Source organism: Hyperoodon ampullatus, assembly GCF_949752795.1.
Source record: "Hyperoodon ampullatus genome assembly, chromosome: 4".
Lineage (NCBI taxonomy): Eukaryota > Metazoa > Chordata > Mammalia > Artiodactyla > Ziphiidae > Hyperoodon > Hyperoodon ampullatus.
This window is the reverse complement of record NC_136917.1, coordinates 103,411,044-103,434,078: the sequence shown is the minus strand read 5'-3', so window position 1 is coordinate 103,434,078 and position 23,035 is coordinate 103,411,044. Positions and strand designations below refer to the sequence as shown.

General features: G+C 36.4%; 1 protein-coding gene across 1 annotated transcript in view; it reads left to right on the top strand.

Moving 5' to 3' along the window:
- The window catches only part of ADGRV1 (adhesion G protein-coupled receptor V1), a gene marked incomplete at both ends in the record, with an annotated part of 526,225 nt that overhangs the window by 79,358 nt on the left and 423,832 nt on the right, over positions 1 to 23,035 (top strand). Inside the window, 9 exons of the mRNA XM_079702360.1 lie at positions 1,011 to 1,620; positions 5,172 to 5,387; positions 6,829 to 7,044; positions 7,752 to 7,996; positions 9,236 to 9,417; positions 10,241 to 11,052; positions 13,324 to 13,533; positions 21,669 to 21,799; positions 22,874 to 22,973. Of these exons, the coding sequence (XP_079558486.1) occupies positions 1,011 to 1,620; positions 5,172 to 5,387; positions 6,829 to 7,044; positions 7,752 to 7,996; positions 9,236 to 9,417; positions 10,241 to 11,052; positions 13,324 to 13,533; positions 21,669 to 21,799; positions 22,874 to 22,973 (2,722 nt within the window). The remainder of the gene's footprint in view (positions 1 to 1,010; positions 1,621 to 5,171; positions 5,388 to 6,828; positions 7,045 to 7,751; positions 7,997 to 9,235; positions 9,418 to 10,240; positions 11,053 to 13,323; positions 13,534 to 21,668; positions 21,800 to 22,873; positions 22,974 to 23,035) is intronic.

Genomic DNA, 23,035 nt, shown 5'->3' with positions numbered 1-23,035 from the left:
CAACTAAGCACTACTAGAGCCATCTTACGGAAAAATAACAAATGAACTCTTTGGCCAACCCAACACTAAAGAAAGAAAAAAAAAGGATCAAGGGAAAGCATCAAGTTTTATAAATTCCTGGCTCTAACTTTATTTTGAGCCAGCATTCATATTTTAAGTATAAATAAAAATTGCTTTTAGTTGGGACTTAACGTGAAGTGATTTCTTTAGGCTTTTCATTCTTTTTAACATACTGTTGACAAAATATTTCTTGCTTCTTAAATGTGTTTTATATAACCTTGGATTATGTACTTTTTTGGTGAACTTTTTTTTTTTTTTTTTTTTTTTTTTTTGCGGTACGTGGGCCTCTCACTGTTGTGGCCTCTCCCGTTGTGGAGCACAGGCTCCGGACGCACAATCTCAGCAGCCATGGCTCACGGGTCCAGCCGCTCCGCGGCATGTGGAATCTTCCCAGACCGGGGCACGAACCCGCGTCCCCTGCATCGGCAGGTGGACTCTCAATCACTGCGCCACCAGGGAAGCCCGAAGTTTTGTTTTTTATATTGTATTGAACATACAATTAAATATAATTTGTTTTTAAAAATGAGTTTTATGGCTAACTTTTCAGAAAAATTATCAGTCATCTTTTCCTTACAGTGAAGTATATACCTTCTTTGCAGGAAATATAAACATTTTCATGAATATACTTAAATATAATACACTGTTAATTACATTTGCTTTATTACTAATATATGTTATAGTTGCAGAAGTGATACAGCTATAGTTTAGTTAGAAGCTAAAAATGTTCAGTCAGTCTGTCATTTCATGCAACAATCACTTTTTAAGTGGGACTCCCTGAGGGTCTTCAAATATGGGTAGTACATTGCCTTCAAGAATTTTATGTTCTTGAGAACAGCTTATATAAAATAAAATAAAAAGTTAATATCCCGTTATCATTCTGTATTTACAGACCTCTAAGTCAATGGTTTTAATTCCTCTTTTAATACATTTTAATATTAAATATTTTAAAGATTATGAGAAGTCATGGGACTCTGTCTCGAGTGACTTTGCTTTGGAGCATAGACTCTGATCCTGATGGCGATCTGGCCTTCACCTCTGGCAACGTCACATTTGAGATTGGACAGAAGAGCGCCAACATCACAGTGGAAATATTGCCTGATGAAGATCCAGAATTGGATAAGGCATTCTCCGTGTCTATCCTCAGTGTCTCCAGTGGCTCTTTGGGAGTTCATACTAATGCCACATTAATAGTTTTGGCTAGTGATGATCCTTATGGGGTCTTCATCTTTTCTGAGAAAAATAGACCTATTGAAGTGGAGGAAGCCACCCAGAACATCACTTTGTCAATAATAAGGTTAAAAGGCCTCCTGGGAAGAGTCAAAGTCACATATGCAACACTGGATGATATGGAAAAACTGCCTTATTTTCCACCTAATTTAGCCAGAGCAACTCAAGGAAAAGACTATATTCCAGCTTCTGGATTCGCTCTTTTCAGAGCCAATCAGAGTGAGGCAACAATAACTATTTCAATTTTGGATGATGATGAACCAGAAAGGTCGGAGTCTTTGTTTATTGAACTGCTCAACTCTACTTTAATAGAGAAAGTACAGAATCGCCCAAGTAAGTAACCATTAGTGTGTTGTTATTATTATTAGAGGTAAGAATCCTGAAACAATAAATTAAGAATTTGGTATAGTAGAAAATTCTATAAAAATAATAAGTTCTAACTTTGAAAGCATCTTCTTACAAAAGTTTATCGATAAGGCAAATGGAAGTGGGACACTTGAAAACATGAAATCATGTTTTAAAAGCCTGTTATATTCCCAGACTAAATTTTTAGAAGCGTCTGTGTAATCCAGTGTAACTGATCTCTAGTACTATTGTACTTGATATTGTAGCTTCCAGAACATTCTGGAATCAATGTGGGGATTCCAAGGACAGTCCTGGTAGCAAGATCCTGAGTCTCTTTGGCCTTGATCCACTCTGGAAGATTCCTTAACCAACAGTCTCTTTGTATTAGTGAGGAGCCTGAGTGAGGATCTGGCAACTGCATGAGGGAAGTGGGGGGACAGGGCTATGTAGTAGTAAGAAATCCTGGAAATTTTGTGGGTCACCGTGAAAGCTAAGAAGAAGGCAGTGGTTGGGGATAAGAATGAGGAATGCAGAGTGACCCGTGTTGGGCAGAGGATCTGGTGCAGCGGCTTCTGTTGGAACATAGCAGCCTCTACCCCTGGGGTTGTGGCTCAGTAGCTTTGTAGAGAGAGGGGGGCTACTAGTTGAGAGCAGGGCCTGAGCTTGGGGAGCTAAAGGTAGTTATTGTACTATAATTTGTTCATTAGTCACATCTCTCTGCGAAGATGTATAACTTTAGAAAGGGGGTTTTAAATAAAGAGAAGAATCTAGATTTCCTGGAACAAGACAACAAGGAAAGGAAGAATGGTGATATTAATTTAATATCAGTTTTAGGATAATATTGGTAAATATATATAATATAGTAAATAAATATTATGTATCTAACAATATAATAAAACCTTCTTAAGGAAATTGGAATTAAATAGTCCAAAGAGTAAAATTTAAGATCTGCATGTTGACTATGTTCTGCCATATAGATTAAGGTTTCTTACAAGTAAATTTCTTCACCTTACTGATAAACTGTATAGTGAGCACCATTCTTGCCCACAGTGTAATCATAGTCCAGGGTTATAGAAGGAAATTTACTTTCTAGGACAACTGCTAGCATTAAATTTTCAGGTTACAGTCAAGGTTAAAATTCTCACACAATAACCCATCTCTTTTTTTCTTAGCAAGATTTAGCATCAGTTATAATAGCAAATACATTGAAATAAAACCCAATACTTAGTCTTATTAAGTAAAAATTATAAAATACAGCCCTGTTTTCAAGAAACTCACAGTTTTATTGAGTGAGCTGGAAATAAAACCGGGAGGGAGGATCACGTATAGCAGTGACTAGGAGCGATGGTTGCTGGTGCAGATAACTTAGGTTCACGTGTATAGTAATAAATTGTTGCCATAAACTTTTTTTTTTTTTTTTGCGGTATGTGGGCCTCTCACTGTTGTGGCCTCTCCTGTTGCGGAGCACAGGCTCCAGACGCGCAGGCTCAGTGGCCATGGCTCACGGGCCCAGCCGCTCCGCAGCATGTGGGATCTTCCCAGACCGGGGCACGAACCCGTGTCCCCTGCATCGGCAGGCAGACTCTCAACCACTGCGCCACCAGGGAAGCCCGCCCATAAACTTTTAAAGCTCCAGGTTCCTAATCTATAATACAGAATTATTATAGGACTTAAATGTCATAATATATGTGAAAATGAATACAGTTTCTGGCATGTGGTAAGCATTCAATAAATGTGAACGATTATTAATAAAGTGGTATGTGCAAAATATTAATGTGCTGTGGAATGGGAGAAACAGTCAACATGTATTTATGCTTGATATGTTCCTGGAACCATGCAGCATACTTGGGGTGATTCAGAATAGGCATAAGCTGTGATGTGAAATAATTAAAGGACAATTAAGTGCATTAGAAAGAAAACAGTAAATGTCATTAAAAATGAAAAAAAAGAACAAGGGCAAATCTATGTGACATTGTCTCAATTTTAATAGCAAAATCAGTGTAGGACCTGATAGGGTCTCTGTACTCTGCTCTGAGTGTAACCATCAACCTTCAGGACAGCCGTGTGAGAAGACTGGTGATGAACAGGTGCAGGGCAGGATGAACAGTCGTGGATAATTGACAGTTTGATGAGGAATTGCATATAGGGAGCAAGAGATTAGACAAACCCTTACATGATGCCTCTTAATTGTGTCCAGTAGGTACTAGTCTAATGCCTTAGCTTACTTCCTCAACATCTTTGTGCCCTTGATTCCTCATCTGTAAAATGTGGACAGTGTTACCCACCACATAAAGATGGTATGGGAATTAAATTCCTAGATGCAAGAAAAGTGCTTAGAACAATGCCTTTTGAATAGGGCATACTCAGAAAATGTCATCTGCTTCTACAACTCTGTGTTACTGCCATTTTTTTCCAATGTAGTTAAACTTAATTGTTATATTGATTTATAGTTTTGTGTTTTAAACTATATAATTTAGTGCAGTCTGGGCCTGTATCATTGAAATTAAATTGTGTCATTACTTGTTTTGACAAGGGTGCTAGTTGGAATTGAATCTAGAAAGTAAGGGAGTTTGTGGAGGGTCCTACATGCCTTCAAAATAAGTTTTGCTCTCTCTAAGATCAGTGGCAAGTAAGAAGAGAGTCTTAAAAGTAGGCTTAAAAGCATAGTCTTAAAGTATAGCCTTAAAAGCCTAAGTGAGCACACTCTGTTATAGCAGCATTGGGGTAGCATGACTCCGCTTTCTGGATGAGGTAGATGCATGACTATTAACTGAGATGGGGCAGGGGGAACAGGTTTGTGAGGAAGGACAGTGAAGCAGGGAGAGAGGCAGTAATTGAATTAGAGTGTGATGATTTTCAGCTCCTCTTTGAGGGCAAGTAACTAGATTACTTACCTACTCAATTTTGTAACTGTAGTGCCTTTAAAAAAGTTTATGGCATACTGGTAACTAATTAAAAGAGGATAATTCTGTAGGTTTCATCATTTTCTGTTATATTTTGCAAAGTGATGATTAAATATACTCTAATCATTTTTTTTGCCTTTTTTACAAGTTTCCAATAGTTATTAAAATAATTCTTGTAGGGTAACTATTCCTTTGCTATAATAAAAATCTCCCTAGAAGTTATAGGAGAGTAGGGACTTTCCGTTTAGTTTATTTTTGTATCCCCAACATCTAGATTAGTGCTGGTACATAGTAAACGATAAATATGTTTTTGCTAAAAATGGTAGAAAACACAATGATTCTCCCATTTGGCTGATGGATCTTGCCGAGGCTTTTTTTTAAAAAATTTTTTATTGAAGTATAGGTGATTTACAATGTTGTGTTAATTGTACAGCAAAGTGACTCAGTTATACATATATATACATTCTTTTTCATCTTCTTTTCCATTATGGTTTATCACAGGATATTGAATACAGTTCCCTGTGTTATACAGTAAGACCTTGTTGTTTATCCATTCTATATATTGGCTGAGACTTCTTGATGACTTTTGGCCAGTTCTTAGAATTTTGATATATTAGCTTTTCTTCTGTCTTTCAGTTCCAAACTCTCCACGCCTTGGGCCTAAGGTAGAAACTATTGCTCATCTAATTATCATTGCCAATGATGATGCGTTTGGAATTCTTCAGCTCTCAGCACCAATCGTTCGAGTTGCAGAAGATCATGTTGGACCCATTATCAATGTGACTAGAACAGGAGGAGCATTTGCAGATGTTTCTGTGAAGTTTAAAGCTGTGCCAATAACTGCAATAGCCGGTGAGAAAAGACATCTAAGGAGCAGTGAAGTGTTTTAGAGGGAAATTGTATCCTTGATTAACAAAGCCCCTTAAAGATGCAGTTAAAAAAATCAACTAGAAAGCAATAATACCCTTGAATGTTTTTAAGGCACAGACCTAGAGTTTTTATTATATATTTATCACATTGATTTTGTAGAATTTGTGAAAACTGTTGGCAAATTGTATATGAATTTAAAAGCTTTGATGACCCAAATGAAGTAAACCAAGGAAAGCGTTGTTAGGCTTTCTCTGTGTGTACTTTTAAGGTTTTTGGAAGGGATTCATGTGTAAATAATACTGAAGAATACAGGATAAAATGTGCAGCCATATGATTGCAGTGCTTGGCAACAGTCTTGTCTCTCAACTCATTTATCTTGCTTGTTTATTTATTTATGAAGAACATGGTAGAGTCAATGATTAGCATTAACTATTTTATGTATAAGCAAAAGGATTTCATTGTCAAATGCAAATATTAGGAGACAGCCTTCTTTGATAGTGCAGTTATAGCATCTAGAGAGAGATTTGCCTAAGAGCTATTCAGTCAGAACCTTTCTAGTGTGCACTCAAAGGACATGAGTGTGAATGGATGGGATAACATGATTGATTTTTTGAAATCATCTGGATGTGATACTTGCTTGAAAAGACAATGAACCAGGCTCACCTAGTCCTTAAATGACATGTGTGTAAGGGGTGGGGTGAGGAGGGGTAGCTCAGAGGAGTGCCTGTCTGTAGGGGGCTTTACACATTGACAGATGGTGAGGGTTGATCACTGTTCTAGAAAATTAGCACCCAAATTCCATAGGAAGCCTCTCTCTTTTCCTCATTCACTTTTTGACCAGAGACAAAGCCACCCTGAGTGGTATGCAGTAGCAGCTTTTAATCCAACTTTGTAGAAAATTTCATAGTTTCCAACCATAAGATTGATGACGCTGACATGCCCGTCTCTGTGCAGCACTGTAATTTATCTCCCCAGTGAGATCAGAATTCTAGTTTTGTTCTTTGTTTTAAGGTATGATACACATTTTTATTTACTGTTGTAGATAAGGGGCCATCTTGTGGTAATGAATGACTCTCTATGTTCATGTGCATATCCATATCCATATCTATATGTCTCTGTCTATATCTGTATCATCTATATGTGTATATGGCAAATAGAACACATTATGTATACATTGTTCTAAAAATGAAGAAATGAACTTGAACAACCCAGATGTCTTTTTCATTATTTTGTTGTATCAAACTCATTTTTTTCTTGCAAGAGAGGTAAATCTTGTTTAGAATAAAGGTAGTCACTATCCTCGAAAAAGTCTTTCAAAGTATGTCCATGGAATGTGATATGTCATAGTATTTCCCTAGAGTATGGGATGTTTATTATCATATACTGGAATAAGTCTTAGCATTTTTCTTTTTTGTCTTCATAGGTGAAGATTATAGTATAGCTTCATCGGATGTGGTCTTGCTAGAAGGGGAAACAAGTAAAGCCGTGCCAATATATATCATTAATGACATCTACCCTGAGCTGGAAGAATCTTTTCTTGTGCAACTGCTGAATGAAACAACAGGAGGAGCCAAACTAGGGGCATTAACAGAGGCGATCATTATTATTGAGGCCTCTGATGACCCCTATGGATTATTTGGTAATGAGACTAGTTTGTGTCTCTCTTTTACTTGTCTGTATAGATTCATACCTTCCTTTATTTTTAGAGACTCAGAATTGATTTGATCTTGTTTCCTTTTAATCTGCTATGACTGATATATAGGACACCTATGTGTGCTCACTAGCAGTGGTTAGTAAACCTAGCAGTGGTTAGAAATCAACCTCTCAGAATAAATCTGGAAATCATACACTTTAAGGCTTTTAGGTCAGATCTGGTTCCTAGATGTGTTTTGTGAAGTTTAGACAATTCTTTAAAAAACTAATTTAATTCACAGAAATTTGTACAAAAATCTGAATTTCTGGCCTATCTTTATAGTAGAAAAATATGGTGACATCAAGCCCCTTTCCTTCATAGCATCAGTCTTAGGAGAAAAATCGCAACTGCCAGGCTTGTCCCATGCAGTTAGCCCCCGAACTCACTAGACCTACTTCACTTATGACTGGTATATTCCTGACCTCTGTGGACATCTGAGTTTATGCTTTCTGCTTCTATCATAATGAAAATAATTTGGAAAATTTGGCAGGCCTGACCAATTTGTATCACAGCATGTTTCTCTTATTTTATAGGGTTTAGCTTCTTAGATTGCTTAGGGGAAAAAAAGAATCAACTGTAGGATGGCAATTGGTTTGCTCTACGTTGACTTAGTTTCACTTTGTATTTGAAATTATCTCTCCTTTGCCCTTTAGGTTTTCAGATTACTAAACTTATTGTAGAGGAACCTGAGTTTAACTCAGTGAAGGTAAACCTGCCAATAATTCGAAATTCTGGGACACTCGGCAATGTTACTGTTCAGTGGGTTGCCACCATTAATGGACAGCTTGCTACTGGCGACCTGCGAGTTGTCTCAGGTAATGTGACCTTTGCCCCTGGGGAAACCATTCAAACCTTGTTGTTAGAGGTCCTGGCTGACGACGTTCCGGAGATTGAAGAGGTGAGAGGAACGGCTACTCTAGAATGACACTGTAAAACATATCTTGTCTTATAGTGACTAGAACAGATGGCTGTTACTGTGACATTTATAGAGGTGTCTGATAAATTATTTCTGCAAGAATGTTCAAAATATGGTAGTGTGAAAGTGATCCTTAGAGATAACAAAAAACAAGAATGTTCTAGAATTTACTAGTATAAGATTTTTTTGGTACAGTTATGTAATATTTTTCTACGTTTTGGTTAAATGATTAAACATGTATAGTCTGTCATAAGTTTTGCTGTATTGTTTCATATAAACTCTTAATTTGTTTGTATTCAGACTTCCTTTTGACTTGAGTGTGAGCCAGTCAGTCTTAATTAAGTGTAGATTTTGATTTTCCACTCATTCGTTTATTCTTTAGGATTTACTATGTGACAAATACCATGCTAGATTTATCTGCCTGATGTTTATTTTTCATCATGAAGAAGCAAGGTGGCAAATAAAGATAGAGTCTCAGTGGGGAAATTGATTCATCACTAACATATATTGGCTGAAGATAATTTTATTTTATTAAATTCAAGTTTTAAAAGCTGGAGCTCATAAAATTACATTTAATAGCATTTATTCTTTAATAGTGTCAAATTTTTGTAGAAGGGAAATCCATAAAATTTATTTTTGGGTGCTAATTGTGTCATTAAACACTTCTTAAATATTAGATATTAGTTAATACATATACAACATTTCTCTTTCCTTTTCTCTGAATTTAGGTATGAAAACCTAAAAACCTATCATAAATTTCTCTAAATTTATGATATGTTTTTAGTTTTACGTTTTATCAGAGAATTTTCATTTATGAGAATGTGGAAAATAAAGCATAATAAATGAACTATTCATAAAACACATATGCAGTATCCTCCCTAAGTAAAAAAAGATATAGGGATTAAAAGTATATTATTGAAGTGGTAAACATAAACAGGCATCTTAAAATTGATTCACAAGATTGTATAACAGAATATTAAGGAACTTAAACAGCCTGTATTTCTTCTGTGCCATCATGCTCTATTGTTAAAAGTTGGTGATGGATTGTTCTGTTACGTGTTGGGATTGTAAATGTAACGGAGGAGTTTCTTTGAGTCCATTTATATTTTACTCCATTTTGTTCTTGTACTTGTATGGATAGTTTTGATTTTTTTTCCTGCATCATTTTTATTCTAATTTCAGAACCGGATTCTGTTAAGGAAGTTTTCACTGTATTTTTAGGTTATCCAAGTGCAACTAACTGATGCCTCTGGTGGTGGTACTCTTGGGTTAGATCGAGTGGCAAATATTATTATTCCTGCCAATGATAATCCTTATGGTACAGTAGCCTTTGTTCAGTCGGTTTATCGTGTTCAAGAGCCTCTGGAGAGAAGTTCCTGTGCTAACATAACTGTCAGGAGAAGGTATATGAGATGTGGCTGCTTGTATCCGGTGGGTGGAGGGGGGGGCGGTGATGGAACTTGTGGGGTGGTGGGAAAGGATCTCTTACACAGTCAAATAAAGTTTGGTAGTTTTTACAGAATGTAAATTATTTTATAGGTTGTTATAATTTGTTAATTGAATTATGCCTATTAATATAAAGAGCTCATTGTAGCTATCATACCTTTTATTAGTGAAATGGATTATACAGCATTGGGCTTTGTAGCCCCAGACACTTATTGCTTTAATTGGTGATGTGTTTGAATTAGAACTTGAATACAACTGGCTTCTAAATTAAAGAACATTCAGATGCCATATGAAGTGGTTGACTTTCAGGTTCTGTTTTGTCTGGATTTCTCTTGTGAGACAGCATCCAGTTCACTGAGCTCCTTCAGAAATAGAAAATAGCTGGTCTTGCTTGCGACATTGTGGCAAGTAGTTACATTTCCTTAAAATGTACTCATGTTGGTATCATTGTTACTTTGTTTCAGTGAAAGCTAGTAATGAAGATTCATTTTCTAAGTCTTTGAAAATTTTGAAATGGATATGATTTGCATATCGTACAAGATATTTTCATAGCTTGGTTAAAAATAAGTAGCATTTGATTGAAAACGAGCCAGATTTCCTTACATGAGAAAACACAATGCGAAAGACAAATGTTATTAAGAAACATGGTTGTGTTTGCGCTAGTACTTTATCCACTTAAAAAAAAATGAAAATCACAATCAGCATTCTCTTCTCTATTATGTAATCCACAGATTGCTTTGAGTGCTTAACCTGTCTTTTAACTGTCACTCCACATTTTAGCGGAGGGCACTTTGGTCGGCTGTTGTTGTTCTACAGTACTTCCGATATTGATGTAGTGGCTCTTGCAGTTGAGGAGAGTCAAGACTTACTGTCCTACTATGAATCGCCAATTCAAGGGGTGCCTGACCCACTTTGGAGAACTTGGGTGAATGTCTCTGCAATGGGGGAACCCCAGTATACCTGTGCCACTTTGTGCCTCAAAGAACACGCGTGCTCAGCGTTTTCCTTTCTCGGTGCCTCTGAAGGCCCCCAATGTTTTTGGATGACATCGTGGATCAGCCCAACCATTAACAACTCAGACTTCTGGACCTACAAGAAAAACATGACCAGGGTAGCGTCTCTTTTTAGCGGTCAGGCTGTGGCTGGTAGTGACTACGAGCCTGTGACAAGGCAATGGGCCATAATGCTGGAAGGTGATGAATTTGCAAATCTCACAGTTTCTATTCTTCCCGATGATTTCCCAGAGATGGATGAGAGTTTCCTAATTTCTCTCCTTGAAGTTCATCTTATGAACATCACAGCCAGTTTTAAAAACCAACCAACCATAGGACAGCCAAATACTTCTACAGTTGTCATAGCATTAAATGGTGATGCCTTTGGAGTGTTTGTGATCTACGGTATTAGTCCCAATACCTCAGAAGATGGCTTATATGTTGAAGTTCAGGAGCGGCCCCAAACCACAGTGGAGATGATGATCCACAGGACAGGGGGCAGCTTAGGTCAGGTGACAGTCCAATGGCGTGTTGTTGGTGGAACAGCTACTGAAGGTTTAGATTTTATAGGTGCTGGAGACATTCTGACTTTTGCTGAAGGTGAGTTATGGTTCTAAATGGACTTCAGTTCCCCCTGGTAAAGTCGTTATAGTCAGTTTTTATGACAAGGTTCATATGAATTTTTACTGTATACATTCTTGCTAATATGTAAAAGTGAATGATGGTTTTGAAATAATAGTAGTTGGCTTGTTAATGGTTGACATGACATATGTAGGCCCATGACATAGGCCCCTACATGTGTATCTTTTTAGTTTATTGAAAAGATTTTCAGGGAATGTGAGAATTGTATCCCTTTTATGTGTGGTAGCAGAACCTTTCAGGAAGTGTAGAGGCAGCTCTAAAGCAACTTTTAATTTTGTAAGGGAATTTACAAGAATGAGCCATGTAGCTACAACCAAGCGTGGATAAGAAGTATTGGTAGCTAGGAAAATGGGTACTAACTGGGAAGCTTTTTCATATGCACTAGACAAATAAGGATAAACCTCCAAAGAAAATAATTTGTAAGTATAAATAGCATAAACTTTAGTGACTTGATTCATATTAAATTAAGACTAGTGGTAGATCAACTTATAATACTGTTCTTAGACTTGGATGGGACCACTATTTTAAATTTTCATGAACAATGAAATTACAGAGAACTTGGACAATAATTAGAATTAGTGTCAGATTCACTGATTCTTTTCCAGGGTTGGTTGAATCATTTATATTTGAAAATTTCAAAAGTTCATATATTTAAAATAGTTTTCTTTGGGTAGAAAAACGATATCTTTACTGAGATCATTATTTAAATCCTGATTTAGCCAATTATAAATTCCATATAGTTTTTTAACATAGTGTTTTTCTGATTGAAAAGTAATATTTATTCATGAAAACTTCAGGTTATACAACAAAATGAAGGAAGTAAATGTTATTCACAATTCCATATCTTAGAGCAATTCATTGCATCTTTTATCATTTAATTTTAATGCATATACGTTTTTGGAAACAGTAGTCCGGGGTCATGATACATATAGATTATATACTTTTTGAAACATCTAATAAGCATTATATTTTAGAGTAAATTTTTAAAATAGTATAAAACTTCTCAAAAATGATTGTTTCCTAGTAAATGGTTTTGGGAACAATGGAATAATGATATGCTTGATGCATGGGTTTGTGTGTGTGCACAGGTTAGTAACTGGTAACATTTCTCCCTATTTCAAAGGAAATAATGAAATTTGAGGAGGGAATGGAGATGAAAATTTTAAAGTTAGATTTTTTTAATGGCTTTGGTAACAATAAAGAAGCTATCATATTAAAGTAGTGGCATTATACAAATTAGTATTACCTTGAATTGTAACTTTAGAATCACACAAAATGGACTATATTTTATAGTTAACCTAGATTCTCAGATAATATATACTCTCTTGAGGCAACCTTGACACTGAATTGATAAAATATACCAGGGTCGTGTGTGAGAGAGAACATGCATTCACATCCACTTTCTCCTTTCTCCTGCCTTTTCTCACCCTTTCAACCTCTTTCCAAAAAGTGGCAAAGAATTAGATGGGGAACACTGTAGGTGAACAGCAGAAGCAGTGTTGGGTTTGGGGGTTTTCAGTGATGCCCTATCTACTAGTGGGGTCCTAGACCAAATTGCAAAGTAGATTGCTTGGCCCTTGTTGCTGTTATGTGTCCCTTTGAATTCCTTTTCTGTCTCCTTCCCTTATTGCCCAAATCCTGGAGACTAGTATTTGATGTTGTCATCTCATCTGGCTCCCCGAAGACTTATCCCATTTATGTGGGTTCTCTTGCTCAGAATTTACCATCCTTTTCTGTTTCCCATTTTGACCACTATTCCCTAAGGGTTCCTGGTCTTTCAGAGAAGTTTTGGCTTGATTACATGAAAATCATTCATGGTAATGCCAAAATGAGAATGAGACCCCACTTTCTAGAGGGATCTGTTTCTAAACAGTAGATGCTTCAGAACCTCTTCCCCTAGCTAGGTCATGGTTCTAGGCTAAAGACCAGGAAGTAAAACCATGATTCCTTGAAATAATTCTACCCTTTAACTTCCATAATTCAAAATGTCCTTTTCCACAATCTGCCCATATTAATGAAATTTTTACAGTCTTTTATAGGTGAAAGGGTATACAGGCTTACATACAACATTTGCTTATAGTGGCACTAATATTACTCATGGTATTGAACTGTTATAATTCACTCGTGTTTTTACTTAACTTTTGTCTTTGAAAGAAGTTATCTTGGACCTTTGTGAATTCTCTATTGATGATTTTCTTACTTAGGTTTTATTCCATTAATTCTTTATAGGTGAAACCAAAAAGATAGCCATTTTAACCATTTTGGATGATTCTGAGCCAGAGGATGATGAAAGCATCATAGTTAGCTTGGTGTACACCGAAGGCGGAAGTAGAATTTTGCCCAGTTCCGACACCGTCAGAGTGAACATTTTGGCCAATGACAATGTGGCAGGAGTTGTTGGCTTTCAGACCGCTTCCAGATCTGTCATAGGTCATGAAGGTGGGTTCCTTTTTTTGTTGAGCACATTCATTCTCTTTTCCATGGATGTCATTTTTTGTCTAGTTTTTTAAAGTTTCCCATTTTAAAAATTCTTTCATTATTTTGTACAGCTGGGTTTGTTAATGTACATGGAGCTTATTTGGGAGAGGGCTGTATAGTGAACTGTTTAACCAGATTTAGGAGCCTCGCAGATTGGTATTGTGTTCTAGCTTGCCACTCCCCACTAGTGTGGTTTTAATGAAATTGGTCAAACCTAGGATGCTCAGCTTTCTCATCTGTTAAATGAAGGGAAATACTACTTCCTTCATAGGTTTCTGTGTGAGGATTAAGTGGATAAATGTAAAGTGCTTAGCATAGTTCTGGGCACATAGTGTTTATGTGCTCAGTGGTAGCTGTTGATGTTAAATGGTGAAATATTGGCTCTCTGTTCAAAAGAAAATAGCAGTTTCTGATCAGTGAATATTTTAGCCTGGATTTTATATGTTTGTATATTTTATGAACAAAGTGCCAAACCAGAAAAAAGTTCTACAATATCCTCTTTTCCCATAAAAAAACAGTAATTTCCTTGAATCTTAATATTTTACATCATTTATAGGGTTTACATTTATAGGCTACTTTTTGTTTAAACCATTATAGCAGTGTTTTTGTCTTTGAATAAGTCTGTTTGAGATAAAACTGGTATTTATAGTCTGTTTCACTATAATTTGTGTTTAAAATTAAAAAATAATTGTACCTAAAAGAGTTAAGAAATGAAAAGGATATAAATCATGCATTTGGACCTCGACTTTATGGATGAGAAAACTGAGACAGAGAGATTAAGTGACTGGACAGAATCATATAGCTAGTTAGTGGCTGTGCTGGAAACTGAATGCATTTTAGTGTGCATCACCTTTTACCTTACTGTACTCCCAAGTTGCAAGTTTATTTAACTTAATGCAAATATCTGAGCCATTTCCCAATACTCTTTCCTTTTATTAACGGTTTAGAATCTCATGTTGTCATAGCAATAGTGAGTAAAAGTGACTAACAAATTGCTATAAGTCAATCTAAAGACAGATCATCAACTCTCGAAAAATTATTTATAGTATAATACAGTAAAAAGTCACTGGAAGAGAAGTTGATCTCAATAATAATGACAACAACAATAACACTTATTGAGTGTTTTCTGCATGCCAGACATTTTATATCCATCATTTCACTTAATTTTAACAGGGCTATGAAGTGGGTATGACGATATACACCAGTTTTTCACACAAGGAAACTGAATGTTAGAGGGATTACCCAGCACATAGTTATTCATGGTGGGGCTTAAACCTAGTGTTGTCTGAATCCAGAGCTTATGCTATAGGGCACCTTGTGAGAAGAAACTTGTTTTGCTTGAACTTACATCTACTGCAGAACCCGACAATGCAGGAACGTCGGGTAAATATTTCAAGATTTGAGTTGGAAGAATAATGAATTTGAGTAACAGTGTCTATGTGAGAGGAGGAAATTTGGTGAGAGAATCTGACTCTATCTTAAGCTAGGGGTGGAAATTGGATTTTTAGAGATAATCATTGAAATCAGGAAAATTAAAGATCTAAAATTAAGATCTTAGTGGATAGAGGGAGAAAAGCAAGTTGTCAAGGATGGAGCTATGTGGGACACCAGGGTAAGGTGCTGGGACAGGCAAAAGGCAAAGGGGAAAGAAGGCTCTGCCAGAGAGGTGGGAAGAGACCAAAATAAGAATGTGTTTTCATTAGTTATCAGAAGAAAGTAACCAGCGTGTCTCGTACTAACATGGGCAACAAGTGAGATTAGATTCCCAAATGGGCTAGAGGGAACAGTAGTAACTGCAGAGGAATTTTAAAGGAAAACTTGGCATGGAAAGCAAATAACTAAGGATAACAAAAGACAGGACTGTAGAAGCCTTGGGGGCAGTGCTCCTCAGAGTATGGTCCTCAAGCTGACGTCTGCACACAAAGTGTTTGCTTTTGGTTTGTGACAAGATAAGTTTGAAAATTGAAAGAATCTTTTCTAGAGACTTTTATAACGATTTCATTTTGCTGTGATATCCAAAAGTGATATCTATGGGCTTACATTTTGTATGTGTGTTCTTTTTGCCATTTAACTTATCTAGTCATTTGTTTTATTGTGTTTTACAAAAATGTCAGTTTATGATAGATCAAGGAAAACAAAACAAAACAAAACAAAAAAACAGACAAAAACCCCTTGTCTGGGACTTCCCTGGTGGTCCAGTGGTTAAGAATCCACCTGCCAATGCAGGGGACACAGGTTCGAACCCTGGTCTGGGAAGATCCACATGCTGCGGGGCAGCTAAGCCCATGTGCTCTAGAGCCCGTACACTGCAACTACTGAGCTCACCTGCTACAACTACAGAAGCCCATGTGCCTAGAGCCCGTGCTCCGCAACAAGAGAAGCCACCGCAATGACGCGCACTGCAACAGAGTAGTCCCCGCTCACTGCAACTAGAGAAAGCCCGTGTGCAGCAACAAAGACCCAGCGCAGCCACAAAAAAAAAAAAAAAAAAAGTGCTCAAAGCAGAATAAAGCCAACCCAGAATTCTATACTACTGAAAACATTTGTCAAGAATGAAAGTGAAATAAAGATATTTTCAGATAAAAGAAAACTAAAAAAAAATTATTAAAACAAAACAAAACAAAACAAAACCCTGTCCTTCACTGCATTAGGGGTGAGAAGCACTGCCTTAGGGGATATTCTGTTTGTTGGCTCTGTGAGCAAGGAAAGGAGAAAAATTGGAGAAACCAGATTAAAGCGTAGAGTATTTTGGACTTGCTTTGTTTTGTTGAAGAAATATAGAGAAGAAGGCAATGTAGAAGAAGAGAATAAAAGTGTTAGTGGCATGGGGGTGGGTATAAATAAGTTCAGGGACCAGAAGGGATTAGATTTAAGGGAGAACACAGAGCTGGACTAGGTATGTGATTTTCAGCAATATGATGGGATTTTTTTTTTTTTTTTTTAAGAATACAAAAGTATTTGGATGTCCAGGATCACTTGAAGGGCATTTTAACCGTAAAGGAGCTAGCGTCATTACACGCATCCTATGGGAGTCTGGGTGGTGACAGTGGTGGTGGGTTGGAGGCTCTGAAGAAACCCAGACTCTTGTGCTGAGCACCAAGTCATCTTGGGGAAACTGCAGGGTCTTGGCACCTGTGTTCTCTTTCACCTGAACGAACTTAACACCTGAAAACCAGATTGTGGTCTCTTTCGTCTCCAACAGCTAAATATCTGCAGAGGATGCAAAGAGAAAAAATGATTAGTCATTAAAACACGTGGTCCAAATGTGTTATTGCTTTATCATATCAAAAGCATATCCTATCTGCTTCATCATATCAATCTATGAGCATGAGTTTGGTACAGGAAATAGAACAATGAATTGCTTTCATTAATCAGTACTCCCTAGAATTTTTACATTTTCTAAATAAAAATTGGTAGGAATTTCTATTTTTTTAAATTTATTTTTCTTTCCCTTTCCTCCTAAATCTTTTCCTATAGTCTAAATTAATTTTCTTTTTTCAAAAACATTATGTCTAACCTCAAGAATTCAGTATTTTGTGCATGTATTCTTTGTATTACTGCAAAATTGCATAGAGAAATGTATATCAAGCAGATGTTTCTAAAAATGAAAACTTCATGGTGATTCTTCAAAGGTAACTGCTAAAGAAGTGGGGTAAAAAAATCATGCCATGTAGGCTTTTGACAATGTTAACATTGCTTTTGACTTAGTGTTGGAGTTTCATTTATGTGATTAGGTTTAAAATGTGGACAATGCTGAATTTCTGGCTCTAGAATACATTTTCATTTCATGGGGAGGAATTGCCTTAGTGTTTAAAAGTGTATTGAATTCTGTAGAATCCTATTTCTGCATTTTTGTCCTAAAGCAATTGGACAGATGCCCAGTGGTAAATATTACTTGCTTTCAAATGTAATGGGCAGACTTTAGAAATATAGGACAATAGATTTTTACTGTGGTTGCAAAGTATGTATAAATGTGCTCTTTATAAATCTGTGTTAAATGTTTCACTTCACACATCTCTGCAGCATCATAATCATTATGTCATGTTCAGTGGATTTAAAATTTCTCCTTTTCTCAGAGACAGCATGTATTTTTTCTAGGTAAAGATTTGAACAAGAGATGTGATTCTTTAAAAATATATATCGAACTGCTATATTAGAAACACTCAACTTTTTTTCTTATTGACAGTTTGTGTTTCATATTATTTCGTATCCCTGTAATTGTTTTAAGTCATTTTCTATTAATTATAGAGCACAGTTTGGATGGTTCCTGTATACCACGTATACATGAATCTATTAAAATATATTTCCTGTATTTTAGTTTTCCATTATTTTTATACACATTGTAGTTGATGTTTATCTTTGTAAAAACAATCCTGATTTGTTTTAGGAAGAAATACACGAAATACTCTGGGTTATTAAAATGAATTTTATATTCATATTTCTTATTTGTGTTAGGCTAGGTCTAGAACCCATATGATAGATCTTCCTTGTTTTTTGGTCTTTTATGGCTGTGCCACGTGGCAGGTAGGATCTTAGTTCTCAGACCATGGATCGAACCCATGCCCCCTGCAGTGGAAGTGTGAAGTCTTAACCACTGGACTGCCAGGGAAATCCTTTTTTTTTTTTTGGTCTTAGATCTTCTGCTTAGAGTTAAAATGTATCACCAATTTTTGGTGGACTCTAGATTTCATATCAAGATGATCTTCCAGGAATTAGTCAGACTCTTTAGTTGGGGAGGGCCCTCTCTAGATCTTCATTCTGGCAAAAACTAGAAGGCAGTGTGGTAAAATATTGGCTGTCTGAAAATTTTACCTTCCTTCTTTAGGACCTATCTTCTGTCCTTCCCTTGTATTTAGAAGACTGAGCACTTGTTTCTATTTTTTTCCTTTTCCTATGTTCTTTGACTTCTCCTCTAGGTAGAAGGTAGCTTTCTGGTAATCCTTCCTAGAAGGATTTTTTTTTAAATAAATAAATAAATTTATTTTTTTTATTTATCTTTGGCTGTGTTGGGTCTTTGTTGCTGAGCATGGGTTTTCTCTAGTTGTGGTGAGCGGGGACTACTCTTTGTTATGGTGTGTGGGTTTCTCACTGTGGTGGCTTCTCTTGTTGCAGAGCACGGGCTCTAGGTGCATGGGCTTCAGTAGTTGTGGCACGTGGGCTTCAGTAGTTGTGGCTCGCGGGCTCTAGAGCGCAGGCTCAGTAGTTGTGGCACACAGGCTTAGTTGCTCCGTGGCATGTGGGATCTTCCCGGACTAGGGGTCGAACCCTTGTCCCCTGCATTGGCAGGCGGATTCTTAACCACTGCACCACCAGGGAAGTCCCTCGTAGGCATTTTAAATGGACCTGATTCTTGGCAGTCTGCCTTAAAGAGGCAGTTAATACCTCTATTTTGATTCTTAGGAAAATCTTCACACTATGCTTTTGATGTGATTTTTAATAGGCTCATGAAATTATGTGTTTAAGGAATACTTGGTTTACCTTTGTGTGTGTGTTGTGCTTCAAATTGTGTTTCTTGTAGTATTTTCTTGCAAGTTAAATTCTTGCATGGTAACATTAAATTTTCAAAGGTGATATCAAGTGGTATTAGACTGAGCATTTTTAAATTAATTAATTAATTTATTTATGGCTGTGTTGGGTCTTCGTTTCTGTGTGAGGGCTTTCTCTAGTTGTGGCAAGCGAGGGCCACTCTTTTTTTTTTTGCGGTACGTGGGCCTCTCACTGTTGTGGCCTCTCCCGTTGTAGAGAACAGGCTCCGGATGTGCAGGCTCAGCGGGCATGGCTCACGGGCCCAGCTGCTCCGCGGCATGTGGGATCTTCCTGGACCGGGGCACGAACCTGTGTCCCCTGCATCGGCAGGCGGACTCTCAACCACTGTGCCACCAGGGAAGCCTGGGGGCCACTCTTCATCGCGGTGCGCGAGCCTCTCACTATCACAGCCTCTCTTGTTGCAGAGCACAGGCTCCAGACGCGCAGGCTCAGTAGTTGTGGCTCACGGGCCCAGTTGCTCCGTGGCATGTGGGATCCTCCCAGACCAGGGCTCAAACCCTTGTCCCCTGCATTGGCGGGCAGACTCTCAACCACTGCGCCACCAGGGAAGCCCTAGACTGAGCATTTTTACATGTAATAAGTTTGTAGGAGGATTTTACTTTTTTCTCTCCTTAGCATTTCATTTTTAGTTTTGCCTTTAATGGTGTATTTATTCCTAAATCTCTATGTACCATCTTACAACCATAATTTTTTTTACTATGATATTTACAGGTTCCCCTTCAATATGGATTTTCATTGACCTACATTTTTTTTGCCACTTGTATTTCCACTGCATTTTTAACACTTGTTCAAACTTCTATAATTTTCATTTTGAAATATTACTAGGTTTTGTGATTAAAAAAAAATTGAAAACCATGACTCTGTATACCTTTTTATTTGGGTCACCAGACAACACTGTAGATGAAAGAGCTTAATAACTCCAAGGTTCTCTCTCTCTCTGCCATTCAGTAATAAACCCTTGAGAAATTCTGCCTGGTATACAATAGAGAGACTCCAGGGTTTCATTGTATTGCCTGTGTTTTATTCATATGAGTTATATAAGTATAAAAATTTTAAATGGCATGGCAATTATGGCTGATTATACCCATTCTTTCAGTTATATCCTAACCTTTGGACACTCTGATTTCTAATAACATTTCCTTTATGTTTCAATAAAAACATCCAAGTCAGAGTCTGCTATTGTGATAACAATTAAAAAAATTTTTTTTGTATTGAAATATTTTAAAATGTATACATTAAACATTGAACTGTTTTAGGAAATTTTATTTAGAAGTCTTTCTGTTTTGCTTTCTTATATTTTCTGCTGTCCCAAAATAATTTATGTAATAAATGTATTAAAGTTATGTATGCTTAAATTTAGTATGAAAAATTTATTTTGTTTTTTAGTATTGAAATAAGATAATCTCTAAATTAATGAATTTATGATATATTAAGAAACCTTTCTATTAGAAATAATTATTTAATTTTATTATTTAAAAAATTTAAAAAACTGTGGTAGTTAAAACATATTTGGAAAGGGTGTTTATATTTTACTGTGTTATTGCTACTCTCCTCATTTAAAAGTGTCAGAAGTGTGTATTTATTTGGATAACTAAGTAAAAGTGATATTTTTAATGAGCATGCATGGATTTCAACTATATGTCTATGCTATAAGGATGTGTTCTTTAAAGCCTTTTAAACATGAATTCATTTATCTTTTAACAATTATTAGTTTTTAGTAATATAGTTCATTAATGTACCTTAACTTCTGTTCATCATCATAAAACTTTTGAATTCAGCATATTTTCAGCAAGACACATGGCCATCACCAGTACTCCCTAGGAGCTTACTTTTCACTTCCAGCAATTTAGAAGAAATGACTTTTATGATTTTCTTCAATTTTACAAAATATTACATGAGGATAAAAGCCAGGAATGGAAAGTATCTAAAATGCCTCATTTATCCAGGAAGGATAGCTGTAACTTTGGTGAAGTTACAGAGGTTGATACACAGATTTGACACCTTTCCTTTGTATTTCTTTCTATAAAACAAAATCATTGATGGTATATGTAAGTTATAATTTCAAGAAATGTGATTTTCAGGTATTTGCAAGCATTTTTATGCATGCATTGTGTAAAATCACATTGCATACCAGTGTAAGGAATTTTTGTCCTTTTGGGAAGTGAAGGAAGAATTTACTTGTGTTATTACTAGTTTTGACCATGAGGACTTAATTATTTTCTTTAATTTACAGAACATTTATGTTCTGGTGCATGTTTTGGAGTGTATAAAAGTTTGTGTTTTCCATTTTAGCATGTGCTTTTGTAACTTTTACATGTTAAACTTCCTGAAGTTCTACTAAATGGAAGTATTTAGAAGTGGGATAAGCAATGTGTTAATAAACAATAAGCATGTATAAAGCTTCTAGAAAATTGCAAATAGAACAGCTTTGTCATATTCTTAGAAAAGGTACCGTAGTAGTTGCATGTTTGGGATTTGGGTTTTGTTGACTTCAAATGTTAAGCTCATTTTACATTAAGCATTCATCAATCTGTACATTTCACCTGCAGGAGAAATTTTACAATTCCATGTGATGAGAACACCCCCTGGTCGAGGAAATGTTACTGTTAACTGGAAAATTATTGGGCAAAACCTAGAACTCAATTTTGCTAACTTTACTGGACAACTCTTCTTTCCTGAGGTAATACCACCAAGAAAAGTTTTACTGCAATATCCGGAGGTAACTGTGTTTTGTGAGGAAAATGGGAAAACTCTGATTACATAATACAAAGGTTAATAGAGATCCACGAGGGAGCTGCTTCCTTAGAAACCTAAAGGAAGAACATTACTCAAAGAATTTCTAAGAATTAAGGAGGGGGTTTGTTTTTCCATATGTACTAGGTAGATCTCCTTTAAGGAAACAGAAAAAGTTGACTTTGTATTTGAGGCAAGCCCTCTTGTTGCTTTCTTGCCCTCCCACTGTTGGTGTCAACTGTGTCATTCTGAAGATGATGAGTACTGCTTGTCCCTCTTCTCTTACCCCTCTTACCTCTTACCGTCTTTCAGTGCACTTGGAACTTAAATGTTTCACTGCTATGAAACAGCAAATATAGCCTGAGAAACAAATGTCTTTTTATCTTCTGTTCACAAGGTATTTTTGAGGTTACATTTAAAAGCTCTTGCTGACAGTTTGAAAGAAGATGATTGGTGGAAAATAACTATAAGAAAGCAGTTCTTGGGTAGAAAGTTAGCACTACTTTATTGTTTCTCTTTGTCTTCTCTTCTCCACGCTCACTTGATATGAATTCTTGTTTGGTAAATTGTTTAATTCTTTTTCTCTTCATTTCCACTCCCTCAATATTAAGCCTAATCCCTATAACCTTCTTCCTTGAGGACTACATTTTACTTCTAATAACTGGTTTCCCTACAACACTGGTCTTCTTTTCCATACTCCAGTTTTTCCCATTAACCACTGCCATAGAAATCTCTCCAACTTATTGCTTTGTCTGGAATTTTCAATAGGGCTACATTGCTCACTAGATAAGATCTATATTCATGAGCTCAGCACTCAGAATCTTCCACAGTTGTTCCCTATCTACTTTAAGCCTGTTTTCTTATGAGTCAGTGGTTTTTTATTTAATTTATTTTTTAAGCCACAGAACACTTTGTTTAAGTGAAAATATAGTTGGATGCACAATTTATAAGGCCAGTAAAAGCAGGAGATAGTTTGTGCTCAGTGACAGTAGAGGGATGAATTTCTTTCTGTTTGACATAGGGGTCATTGAATAAAACAATATCTGTGCATCTGTTGGATGACAATATTCCTGAGGAGAAAGAAGTGTACCAGGTCATTCTGTATGATGTCAGGACACAAGGTAATGCAGAATTTAATTAAATTATTTTTCTGGTGTATTATTCTTTTCAGAAAAAAATAATA